Source organism: Eptatretus burgeri, chromosome 9 (assembly GCF_056783735.1).
Source record: "Eptatretus burgeri isolate ZD-2024b chromosome 9, Ebu_testis_v1, whole genome shotgun sequence".
In the NCBI taxonomy this organism is placed as follows: domain Eukaryota; kingdom Metazoa; phylum Chordata; class Myxini; order Myxiniformes; family Myxinidae; genus Eptatretus; species Eptatretus burgeri.
Genome location: NC_140969.1, coordinates 10,328,504 through 10,342,422, shown reverse-complemented (window position 1 = coordinate 10,342,422; position 13,919 = coordinate 10,328,504). Strand labels below are relative to the sequence as shown.

The window sequence follows — 13,919 nt, the reverse complement described above, 5'->3', positions numbered from 1 at the left end:
TCTGCTGGGCCGGTTACTTTGAGCGGTTGTACCAGGCTGATCCACCAGCTGTCGAGTTGGACGTCAATGGTGTTAGAATCCCTGTTGCTGACCCTCGAATCAACTGTGGTCCACCTTCACTTGTGGAAACAAGGGCTGCGGTGAACCGGTTGAAACAGGGTAAAGCTCCAGGGATCTGTGGCATCCATGCTGAACTTCTCAAGGCTGGTGGAAATGCTGCACTCATGTTGTTGCATGCAGTTTTGTGCTCTGCCTGGAACACAGGCATCATCCCAACTGATTGGAAGAGGGGCCTTGTTGTCCCTCTCTGGAAAGGGAAGGGTGATCGCCAAGACTGCAACAACTACCGAGGGGTGACGCTGCTCTCAGTGCCGGGCAAGGTCTTTACTCGGATAATTCTTGATAGGGTTCGCCACCATCTGCTAGAGCAGCAGCGTCCAGAGCAGTCAGGCTTTACACCAAAGAGGTCAACGATTGACCGTATCCTTGCTCTTCGTGTCCTCACCGAACGCAGACGAGAGTTTCGGCAGGGGCTGCTTGCAGCCTATGTTGATCTCTGTAAAGCGTTCGATTCAGTGAATCAGGATGCCCTCTGGAGGATTCTTGGTCTTCGTGGGGTGCCACCAAAACTGATCGATCTGATGTCTGAACTCTACTCTGGTACTGAGAGTGCTGTGAGATGTGGTGGTACCATCTCTGACTTATTTCCAGTTGTTACTGGAGTTCATCAGGGGTGTGTACTGGCCCCCACCACTTTTCAGCACTTGTATGGACTGGATTTTAGGGAGGATGTCGGAAAGATCAAGCTGCGGTGCATCGTTTGGGAATGTCAAGATCTCGGACCTTGATTTCGCAGATGATGCAGTCATCTTTGCGGAGACTTTAGATATCCTTTTGGGGGCCCTCGAGGTGCTGAATGAGGAGTCGGAGTCGCTGGGATTACGGGTTTCTTGGGTCAAAACTAAGATCCAGGCTTTCGGTGACATCTTGGATGCTGCTGTCCTGTCTGTGTCTGTTTGTGGTGAGGATGTTGAGGTCGTGGAGAGATTCACTTACCTTGGCAGTGATATTCATGTCTCTGCTGGCTGTGAATCAGAGGTCAATAGACGTCTGGGTCAGGCCTGGGGAGTCATGGATTCACTGGATCATGGGGTGTGGCGCTGCCGGTACCTGTGCGGGAGGACGAAAGTCCGAGTCTTCAGGTCCTTGGTGCTTCCAGTCTTGCTCTATGGATGCGAGACTTGGACTCTGACCAAGGATCTGAGACGGAGACTTAATTCGTTTGGTACCAGGTCTCTTCGGAGAATCCTTGGCTATCGCTGGTCAGATTTTGTGTCCAACGAGTGGTTGCTGAGAGAGACTCGGATGAGATTTGTTACCTGCATGGTCCGTGAGCATCAGTTGCGGCTGTATGGACATATGGCTCGTTTTCCTGACGCTGATCCTGCTCACCCGATTCTCTCAGCGAGGGAGTCTCATAAGTGGAGGAGGTCAATGGGCCGACCACGTGCCTCGTGGTTGCAGCAGGTTGACCAGCATCTGAAGGAGATGGGGATGGGCCTGACATCTGCCTGGGGGAAGGCCAGACGGAGGCCCCTGGAGTACCGGCGGAAAGTGGACGCAGCGACGCGCTGTTCTGGCACATGCTCCTATGCCTGACCTGATTCATTACCTTTGCATGAAGTTTGAACAACATCGGAAAATGGATGCCCGAGAAATGGTTGAGGACGTGTTCAACATTAGGATTTTTACAACTAAAATGGCCACCAGTCTACCAGTCGGCCATTTTCAATCGGATTGCAAAATAAAGTTAGGTATAAGTGTATGCCATTGTGTACTATGGTTTTGCCAAGTTTGAAGAAAATTGGACCATATATGTCGGAGAAATGGTTGGGGACACGTTTCAGTAACAAAGTGGATGCCAGTCGGCCATCGTGGATCTAATCTCGAAACAAAAGAGCGTGTGTATGTAAGCCGTCATTGGGTATCTGTTTCTTAAGGTTAAACAACAGAGGTAAATGACTGTCCGAGAAATAATTGAGGACGTGTTCGACATTGGGGTTTTTTTTACAACTAAAATGGCTGCCAGTCGGCCATCTTGGACCTGACCTCAAAAAAAAACATTATGCGCTTATGTTAGCCCTTATTCATTATCATCAGTCTGTTTAGTTTTAACAAGATCAGTGAATGCATGTCTGAGAAATGGTTAAGGATGTGTTCGACACTGGGTTCATTAATTTTTTCACAACTAAAATGGCCGCCTGTCGGCCATCTTGGATCTGATCGAGATAAAATATGTCCTGCATATGTATCGGTCAGAGGGTGTTGTGTTGTTGATGCCATGTGTTTTTAACCAATCCCATGCCCCCTCCCCTGATTGGAAGAAAAAAAATACAAAAATTATAAAAACTTAAAATAAATTGATTCAAAAATAATAATAATAAATAATTTGCATTTTCTTCCTTGGATCTTGTGTTGATAAATTCGTATGGTGTTCATGCAGGCATGTGGGGCTGAATGGCCTCCACATGTGTCTGTTTTCCTTGTATTTCCTTGTATATACCATCATGTGTTGTCTTTGTGCCAAGTACAAATAAAATCCGTCCATGTATGGCCAAGATATGGTTGCGGACCAAATCCATAAGCCCCCTTTTCGGACCAAGTCCAACGGGGCCTAAAAACTACAAAAAATAAAAACATTTTGAATTTTTTTTCTTTTATATAAATTAGTGTGATGTTGATGAGGCACAGGCATGATGCGCCGAATGGCCTCCCCCGTTCCTAAATTCCTTGTATGTGCGTTTCCTTTTCCCCATTTCGCATTAGCAATTTATACCTCAACCTTCTCACTACCTCATCTTCATTATACTTCTTCTTCTCATCCTCTTCATGTATGTTTTTCCTCTTATAGCCTTCCCATCCATCTCTTGAAACCCCTTGCCTGACCACCCCATCTCATTACTGCTGTCAATCCTCCCGTCAGAATCATCCATTTGTTTTCCACAATCCCACCGCCACTCCACCTTAATCTTCCCACTTTCTCAACCTTGGTTATATTCTTTGTTGTATGGGTAAGCACCTTGCCCGTATTGTTCTCATCAATGTGTAACAATTCCCTCAGATTCAATCTGAAATACGAAGACAAATATAGCACGCCAAGCTACAGAACTCCCACACACTATGCTTCTGGCACAAATTTCACATTTGTAGCACCCAAATAATAGATCCTTGTTTGGTGTGACCCTTTGCAGAAGAGGGACCAATTGATGGAAATTAGCTTTCATATATAGCACAAATATATATATATATATATATATATATATATATATATATATATATATATATATATATATATATATATATATATATATATATATATATATATATATATATATACACACACACACACACACACACACACACACACACATACATACATTCCATATCGTGAATGCATCGAGACAAGATATTGTTACAGCTGTGGAAATTCGCAATACACCATAAAGGGTCCTTAGATCAGTTATGACGCTAAGTTCATGTGTAGTTCGTCCACACCTGTTGTTTAGAGGGAATATGTGTGATTCATCCGGGCTGCGATGCTTTGAGTTCGCCATTTTTCTTTCTCTATAGTTATTTTGGACCATTAAGCCCGCCAACAACCAAACCACCACAGCAAACCCCCCACCACCTTCACCTTTCTCCTTCCACAACCAACAACCACACCACCTGTCACCACCGAACGTCGTGCTGTCCAGGGCCCGTTCGGTGATTCTTGCCGAACGCGTCAAGCCACGAGTGGACATGGATCCTTTCGGAAGAGGAGAAACGGATCAGGAAGGCTTCACGCCCCTTTTCTTCCATCCAATGACTGAGCATCGGGTGGCATGGCCCCACCTCCGAACCCGCTGTGAATGCGTTCTTTTTAGGAGGGGAAATCGGATCAGGGGAGGCTCACGCCCCTTTTTCTCCGTCCAATGGATGAGCGTCGGGCGGTGTGGCCCCGCCTTCAAGCGCATTTTGATCCGCGAATCTGCATACAAGCTCCTCCCCCGGTCTATAAAGACGCGAGCACAACGCAGCTCGTGTGTGCAGAAAGTGGCGCTAGTCGGAAGTCGTGGAGTCTGAGAGGTTGTTGTTGCGGGGATCGGATGGCGAAGGGGACGGAGCTCGGAGTTGAGGTCGAGGGACGAGTCGCGGAGTGGAGCAGGGACGCAGAAGAGGTCTCAGGGGCGAGAGATCGCCGGAGTCGGTGCGGTCCCGAGACCCCACTAGCGGGATGGAGCGTCCGCCATTCCCCTCTCCCGACCCCGAGCATCAACAATTCCCCCCCATCCGTGCTGAGATAGCGCTGGTAACCCTGTCCGTTCCTCAACTCAACCGTGGTGTAGACCGACCAACACGTGCCTGCGCAACGCACGCCTGGAGGAGCTCACCGACCATACCAGGGGCACGGAGTCAGGCGCGTTATGCGGACATTGCGGCTGGCCCACCATTGCACCATGAGGATGCGGGTAAGACCCCTTCGGTCTCGTGGACCTGGCCGATCACCCAGGTCACACGGTCATTTGGTCTACGGACCTGTCTGCCTCCTTGCCTGTGAGGGTGGCTTGTATTTTCTTTGCTTTTGGTGTAAATGTGTGTGTGTGTGGCACCAGTCTATTAAGTAAACCCATATACAGTAAGTGCTTGTACATTGCTTTATTCGGTAGTAACTCTGCGTATTGTTCTTGCTTTGACTGTTATATGTGCATTCTTGTTTGCCTGTAAATACGTGCTTGCCTTGTGTGTGTGTGTGAAATAATGTGCTTGCTTGTCAAACTGTTTCCCGTTTTGTTGCGTCCTTTCCTCTGGTTGACATTTCCATCTTGCATCACGTTCGGGATTGGTAGTGGGTGTAGACACCCAATAAATAATCTGAACTGTCGAGGTCGACGATAACTCCGCTCGGTTATCCCTGCAGCACGGAACGAGCCGCTTAAGCGGTTCGTGTCCGGAGTCGACCTGCGCGTGGTACAACTCCTCGGTACGCTACCTGCGCGGGTACTTAGGTATATCGACATTCGGCGATTCACCCTATTTCACGCGGGTAGAATGCGGACTGGGTTTGGGTGAGGTTAAACCCCCACCCGTGGCTCGCTCCTTGGCGGTAGTTCCAAGAGGGTCACGACTGAATTGTCCGTTCCGGTGGGCGACGCATCACGATTTGAGTTACGTGGCCGATCGCACACCGGCGGGCGAAATTCGTAACAATATTTTAACCCAGAAAAACCCAATGAAAAAAAATGTAATAGCAGTGGTACCCAGCATGGTTTGGTGCTGTTCTAATCTTGTTGGCATTTTGAAGAAATCAAATTTGTTTTTTGTTTCTATGGGAACCTAAAACACTCCCCTTCACCCACTAAGGAATGGGGTCTGGGATCATCTTATATATTATTTCCGAGTTTCTGGTTTCGTGTCGCGCTTTCTTCGACTTTGTTCTGCGCTCGAGTAACGTGATATTCGGCTTACATTATCTCAAAGACCATATGAGGTGCATGGTACAAAAAAAGTAAATAAAATGGTTCTGAAACAGTGAAATCGTATTCCACTTCCTGCATTAAAGTAAAATTACTACTGATACTCTGCATCAGTTCCTTTCTCAAACACACCCACCCCAACATGTCACGCAGAGCGCGGGTTATGCTAGTTTAATAGTACCTTTCACATTGCGACAAATATATATATTTTTAAAATTTTCAAAAGTGTTTCTTGCCAAAAACACTCCCTGGCATTGACTGATAAACACCTGAAAGTTTGAGGCGATCAGTTTGGCCATCTTTGAGAAAATGGTGACACACATAGTATCGAAGTTGTATGTTTCATCCAACACCTCTGAGAGGATTTGACCGAGGAGAATTAAACTTTCAGGGATGACTCTGGACACTGAACGTGTGTTTTCTCAAGTTTCCTTTGATTCCATGAAGTTTTTCTTAATTTAGTTGTTTTTTCTCTTTTCTTAGTTTTTCCTTAAGTTTTGAAAAAACAATTCTGCCTGTCTTAGCATTTTGTTTGTTTGGGTTGGGTGCAATTGGAATTATCAGAGCTACACAGTGGCCGACAAAAGGATTCACACCAACCAATAATGCCACATTGAGAGGAATTATGAATTATGTAGAAACAATTTTTCCAAATGAAGTTTTGTATTCGTAACTGAAGAGATCAAACTGAACACTGCTATTGTTAAAGGAGGTTACATGTCAGGAATAGCTGAACAAAAAACATGTACAAATCAAAATTCACTGGTTGTAAAAGTATTCAGCCTCTTAGGTCAGTACTTGGCGGAAGAACCTTTTGTAGCAATGACTGCTACGAGTCTTTTTGGGTAGGTCTCTACCAGCTTTGTTCAGTGAGATGGTGAAATCTTTGCCCATTCCTCACGTGAAAATTGCTTTAGTTCTGCCAAGTTCCATGGGGATCATCGATGGACTGCAATCTTTCAAGTCTCACCATCAATGTTCAATTGGGTTCAAGTCAGGACAGTGACTGGGCCACTCAAGAACATTTATTTTCTTATTATTCAGCAACTCCAGTGTGGCTTTAGCTTTGTGCTTTGGATCATTGTCTTGCTGAAATGTGAATCTCCTACCAAGTTTCAGATTCATGGCCGAATTAAGCAGGTTTTCATCAAGGATTCCCCTGGACTTTTCACCGTCCATCACGACAAGTTCGTCAGTCCCTGCTAATGAAAAGCAGCTCCATAACATGATGCTGCCACAAACATGCTTGACAGCAGGGATGGTGTTGACTGGGTGATGTGCAGTGTTCGTCTTGTGCCAGACATAACACTGAATTTAGACCAAAAAGTTCAATTTTTGTCTCGTGTGACCACAAAACATTTCTCCATATTCATGCAGTATCATTAAGATGCTTTTTTGGAAACTCCATACAAGCTTTTAGATGTGTCTTTTTCAGTAATGGCTTCTTTTGTGGCACCTGTCCATGGAGGCCAGCTTTGTGAAGGGAACAGGATATTGATGATTCATGAACATTGACCCTCATCTTAGACATGGAACCTTGCAGATCTTTCAAAGTCATTGTTGGATTGACAGTGATATCGTGAACGAGTTTCCTGCTTGTCCAGCTGCTGAGTTTGGATGGGTGACCTGATCTGGATAGTAAGATACATCTTCCACTTCTTAATTATGGATTTCACCATACTCAAAGGGATAATGAGTGACTGAAATCTTCTTATAACCCTCTCCTGAACGGTGCTTCTCCACCACTTTATGTCTGACTTCTTTGGAAAGCTCCTTGGTCTTCATGTTTACTTTGTTGGTTGACCAAGTGAATTGCACCTTAAAACCCCTTAGATAAGTTGGGTAGATGAATTTTTAAGTTAAACCACTGATTACATACAAGTGAAACCTATTACACTTATTTTGTAACTTTTCAAACAAATAATTTACGCCTGAAGTGATTGAGGGTTAATTTGGCAAAGGGTTTGAATCCTTATGCAACTGAGAATCATCTGATCTTCTCTGTTCATCAAACTTAGTCACATTTTACCTGCATTTCTTTCACTTCATCACTTTGGAGTCGTTTGTGAAGACTCGATATATGAAGATTGATTAAAAGCATCTTGAAATAAGCTCAGGTGGCATCAAAATGTGAAAATCTCAGAGGGGGGGGGGGTGAATATTATTGCAGGCCACTGCATGACTCCAATGTATTATACTGTATATGCACATGAGCAGTACGCATGTTTTCACTTCATGTACATAATCCAGGATATTTTTGTTTTTGGGAGCGATCAAGGCAGCGGTCTCTTGCCTATGCACCGGCCAAATAAAGGGATGTGTCAGAAGAACATGTTGCACACTTGGAACAATATCACCAGTCAGGAAAGTACTCTGCTGTGGCATTAATAATGGTAAAGATAATAACACAACCACCCCCCTACTCCCCTTCGGCCCCTCCGAGTTATAATAATCCATTCATCCAATGGGACCATCCTCTGTACAGAGCGTCGGTGCAGACAAAGCAGTCTCCTGGGCTATTGGGCACAATCCAGGATGGGTCACCACTACTCGAGTGGCTCAATCATCCCAGCAAGCTGGTTGCATCACTGGTTAGGGATGCGGCTATGCCGCTGATGCAGTGTCCCTATTACCAGTACAAGGGTACTCATTTTGCCGACCTCAGAAGGATGACAGGCTGAGTGAACCCCACCTGGTATTAATTCAACAGCCGAGTAGGATTTGGACTCAGGACCTTAGGATCGCAAGCCTGCAAACCTAACCATTAAGCCAACACCAGGCTTCATTATAAGAATAATAATAATTTTTATTTTATTTATTTAATACTCCCAGACTCAGTGATCTTATGGTTAAAGCATCTTCCTCAAATCTGGGAGAATGGTCGTTCAAATCCTGGCGTCTTCATGCTTAAAAAATGGTATGTGCTGCTTCCTTACTTGATACTCAGCACTTAAAAGGATAGAGCATGGACAAATAACCAAAGGTTGGCAACTATTGCACAGATTTGATGGGCCTAATGGCCTCGTCCTGCATTGAGGGTCCTTGAAACAGAATTTTTTTGATATTATCATTCTTCATATTGGAGGAAGAAGAATATGAAGCCACAAAGGGAAATATACTGTAATACAATTCCTTTTCTTTATCAAGTTGTTTTGATATATTGTAACAATAACACGACTCATCATTGTGTAAGATATTGCTGCAGTGATTCATAATAGCAGTTGCACATTTTTGAAAAAACATGACCTTACTCCCGTCAAGGTAACTTTAAGAAAGCAAAGCTCTTCTGTCCCTAAACATGACCTCAAAAACTGCAGGACACAGCATCTCTTGGGACATCAAGGTGGACGTTCGTTTGTACAAGCGTGCCACATTCGGAGCAGTCTTGAAAACCATTCTAATCTGGTTTCAGGTATCAACAAGATTCCACTTCCCTTACTCTAGACTCCAGAGGTACCTGCCATTCCACAAACCTCACATATCAATCATCCTCAGCATAATCCGATGCATTTGTTGTTCAGCTTGCATTTTAGCCAGTTTACAAGATCTTTCAGGAGACACCAACGAGTACTGCTGGGAATATGTACGAACTAAGTAATCAATACTGTGAAAGCAACCCTTACCTTATTGACAAAACGAGGGTTTATAGTCACAAGGGCACATTGAGCTTGACTTCTAAATGAACATGTCAGGATGATCTCACCATATCTGTTTCATCCTGTCCATTTTTAAGCAATAAAGTATAACATTATCCAGTTTCATGCCTCAAAAAAACAATTTAGCTGGAGTGACAGATGTTCAACGGAAACCAAACTCGATGGTGTAATGGTTCGAGCATCCTCTCTGAGACTGGAAGGCTGAGGGTTCGAATCCGACAATGGAGAGTCACAGCGAAGATTTAAAAAATGGTACACGCTGCTTTCTTGCTTGATGCTCAGCATTTAAAAGGGATAGAGCATGGACAAATGACAATAGGTTGGCAACCACAGTGTATGTTTGCTGGGCCTAATAACCTCCTCCTGCATTGAGGTTCCTTGAAAGGGAACTCGTATTCAAATATTCCAATCATAATGGCATTTCATTCACAATAACATCTTTCTGCACACAGAGGAAACTCACCAGCCTCACGGGATATCTGGGTGAACACCTCGATGCCGCTCTCACCATAGTTGTCATCAGACGCCACAGTGCTCACGTAATTCCAGCCCAGAACTTTGATGATGTCCACCATTGCTTGAGCCTGGTACGAGTCCGGTGGCACGACTCGTGAGAAAAAGTCATAGCGGGTGTTGTCGCTGAGCTCTGGCGCGGTGGAGGCATAACTGATCTGGGGAATCTGGAAGTCAAAGCAAGATGTGTCAGTGCTTGTTCTGCTTCCTTAACCTCTGAAAGACAAAATTGAATCCTCACAATCTCCCAAAACAAGATTATTGGAAATTTAATCCACAATCCAAGCTCTGTTTATGAGCATGTCTCATTCAATGGCACAGATTTCCTCTTGTACACTCTGCATTCACACCATTTCATTGAGATGCTAAAATGTAAGTATTATCAATCAGTGTCATGCTGATCAGATATGTGAGGGGACATAGAAACTTATATTTGCAAAATGGTGAAATTGTGACCCACCCTTCCCACAATAATATTTTATGTCGCATATATATCTCAATTTCCACCCATCTCGTTACTTTAATTTCCTCCCAACTGCTTTCCCATTACTCACTCCTTTTATCCGCTGTGACTTCCATGACCTTCCTTTATTTCCTCCACATTTACCCCTGAGCCTCTCTCTCTTCACTTCATATTCTCAAATTACATTTTATCCTCACTCCACAACCAGTCTCCCGACCCTCCCCCCAACATGGCTCTTTTTCACAAATAAATATCAACTCACAACTTGAGATTTAGTAAAAAAATAAAAAAAGCACACACGTAATGGGAGTAAGACAGAGGATAGAAACTCAACAAGATTAGTATAGCACTCGGTTGAGCACATACCTCCACCACGCCGAACAGTTCACATTTTTTATCCCACTGATAGGCCGGATCTGGATTCAGACCTGAACCAAAATAAAATCAGCTTGTTGTCACCTCACTAACTCATTCCATCGGGACCCGACTCTGTGCAGAGCGTTAGTGCAGCTTAAGCAGTCTCCTTGGCTATTGGGCACAATCCTGGATGGGTCACCACTCCGACACAGTATACCAGCAAGCTGATACTCATTTTGCCGACCTTGGAAGGATGACAGGCAGAGTCAACCCCACCTGGTATAAATTCAACAGCCGAGTGGGATTTGAACTTAGGATCCTAGGATCCCAAGCCCACCACTCCTACCATTAAGCCAACACCAGGCATAACGAACTAATCCACCTAGTTTTGTCATAATCCGTCCACAACTTTTTGGCCCAATATCTCAGGTCAGGTATGGGAGCATGTGCCAGAACAGCGCGTCGCTGCGTCCACTTTCCGCCGGTACTCCAGGGGCCTCTGTCTGGCCATCCCCCAGGCAGATGCCAGGCCCATCCCCATCTCCTTGAGATGATGGTCAACCTGTTTATAGGACATTCCAGGCACCCACCCGAAGGGACCGCCTCAGGTTAACCCAAGGAGACCGCCGTCTGGTGGACGACACCTCAGCTCCACTCCGACACACTCTCCCGCAATCTGACCCAGGGATGTTACCCCGTGGTTTCCCTCCTATCATCAAAGATTGGGGGTCCCGAAGGCTTTGCCCCAATCCCGTCATCCGGTGAGCTGCCCTGCGAAGGGAAGCTGCACAGGAGGTACTCGCACGGAGTGGGTTTTCGGATTTTTTTGCGTTTTTGCGTTTTGCGGAATGAAGGGTTTTACGGTGGCCGGAGTGCAAATCCTGCCACCAACCTCCTAAAAAGAAGTGACCCAACTGCAGGAGGACGTCCACAGACACAGATGGGCACTAGATATGGATGGCCGTTGGCTCACAAGGAGCTCCTCTGCCCTTTGGCAGGTTTTGTTTTTAATCCTGCTGGGTGTCCATATCCAAACACCCTCTTCAGCATAAAACCTGGTGGGGGAGACGGTTTAGTCGCCGACAACCCGACCATGGAACAGGTTAGTACAGGTTTACATGGTACCTGTAGCAGGTCACAGATCGAACCTGACCTGACATATCTCAATGGTGAAGAATCACTTAAAAAATATTTTTAACAACTTCTCTAATCTGGATCCAGATCTGGATCTTCACCAAAATCGGATCAATTGCTCTTTGTCACACAACCCAACCCGTTTACCAATTTTTGTCTGAATCTGTCAATAACTTCTTGAGATATCATACTCACAGAAAAACAGCCAAACAGACAGGGGTGAAAACATAACCCCCATCCACCTCCCACCTTCAGTTGTGGAGGTAGACAATGGACTTACAAACAAAAACATCATTGTTATAGTAGATAGAATCACAGGCAAACAGAGGTTTAGCAAAAAGAGAAATGCTCATTGGTTAGGTTGGCACAGGAGAACATCTTGAATGACTGGAAGAATGTTACATCGCTTGAATACATATGACTGAGAGATGTGAGTATGGAACAAAAGGACCATAACAGCACGAGGTGCAACAGAAGAAGAAAACGAAATAGCAAACCAGTGATGATATATTCATCAGCAGTACTTAATGTTCACAAGATGACATATCTCTTTATCGTCAAACCCTGTGTATTTTCCAGATCTATGTGTAACCATTTTGTCCCCTTCCTCATTCATGTCTTAGCTGTCTCTCAGCTCTTACGTTCCTTCCTTTTCTCAGCCTTGGAACACTCAAATTTGAATGGATCCTACTTCGTCATACACTCAATGGCACATAGTATCCCATCCTACTTGCATCATGTTTGCCAGATATTTTCAAAATATGCTGTCCAAATTTATAACCGTCTGTCCCATGGCATAGCACCTTGTCGGGGATCCATGTTGGTGCTTCCAATGGGAAAATCAAGTCAGTGGTGCCAATGTCCTCCTCTCGGTGCTTGGTAATAGGGCAGGAATTTAGAAGTTGGCCAGGGTGCCAATGATAACTAGCCTACTCATCAAGAGGTCTTCAATGTCCACCAGCAATCAATTTTAGCAGATTGCATCCAGCTCAATGTCCATCCAAGGGTGGTGTACTCCGACACCATGCCTTGCCCGTGAAGTAGATTAGACAGTTCAGGTAGCACCAATAACTAATCTTCCTGGTGAAGGCTAGTGTCAATGAGATATAAGAATGGATTAAATCAACAGAATGTTGAATGCGGGATGCTCAACTGTTGTGGGAAGCAAGGATAAGCTAATGTTTCAGCTATTAACCTTTTGGCGGAGCAAAATAACCCAGGGTGCAGGTGATAACTCGCCGACTCTTTTTGCTCTTTTCCTCCGACTAGGGGTTAACCTCCAAAACGTCCACTTCTCTCTTCTCACAGCGGTCAGCATACCTCGATCAGCGTCCTGTTGATTTTGTCCATCGTTTTACCTGTCTGCTCATGCAGATCGACACCCGTCTTGAAGAACGAGACGAGTTCTTCATTCGACACTGAGTCTCCTGCGACCACCAACCCCAAAATGCCGAGTCTCCTTTTTGACTCCAATCAATCAATCAATCAATGTCCGATTTATTTCATACATTCCAAAGTTCAGGAGCTCGACACGTCATCTACACCATCGTGTCAGACACTGCCCCCATTGACCACATACAAAGTGTTTAATCATTGTGTAGTCTCTACGAATATTGTGAACACAGATATCTTCAATGAAATGTAGTATTTTTTAAGAGCATTGAAAAGTACATCTCTGGCTTAACATCTTCTCCCATATTTCATCACCTCATTTTCACCTTAATTGGTAAAACATTCTGGCATTTGTCAAATGGTTTAAATATTGCAGGTTTAACAATCCGTCTTTTCTCGATGATTACAGCTCAAAACTTTTTTTTTTAACATAAAACAGCTGAATCTACTTGGCCTAGTTAGCCCATCCTCCCCTGCTATGCTCAAGTTAAAGATATAACTGGCATGCTAAATGCCAATCTGTCCAATTTTCATCATTTCTCCTTCTCTGAGTTTTTCAAAGAACCTGGTCATCTGTTTCAAAGCACGACCCTACCCTCACATTTTCCTCTTTTTCACTCTTCCATAAACTTTATCTGTTGCTTCCTATCAACAGTTTTTCCTCTTTTTAGCTTATCTGGAATTGGAATTTCAGAAAAGGTTTTGTCATCGTGCAGCGTCCGTCTGTCAGTCTCCTATTTCGACTTCTCCGGCCAAACCGCCAGGCCGATCCGGCTGAAACTTGGCAGCAAGGTTCCACTCCTGACTGGTGACGGGGATTGCAAATCTCATTCCGGTCACGTGACTTGAAGTTGGTCAAAATGACCGACTTAGTACATTTCTTCAAAA

At 44.7% G+C, this 13,919-nt stretch overlaps 1 protein-coding gene across 7 annotated transcripts in view; it reads right to left on the bottom strand.

The window, feature by feature from the left end:
* Nucleotides 1-13,919, bottom strand: part of LOC147019510 (metabotropic glutamate receptor 8-like) — a 544,678-nt gene that overhangs the window by 277,761 nt on the left and 252,998 nt on the right. For all 7 annotated transcript variants that reach the window (XM_085894056.1, XM_085894058.1, XM_085894059.1 and 4 more), the window contains one exon: nt 9,636-9,852. In XM_085894056.1, the coding sequence (XP_085750182.1) occupies nt 9,636-9,852 (217 nt within the window). The remainder of the gene's footprint in view (nt 1-9,635; nt 9,853-13,919) is intronic.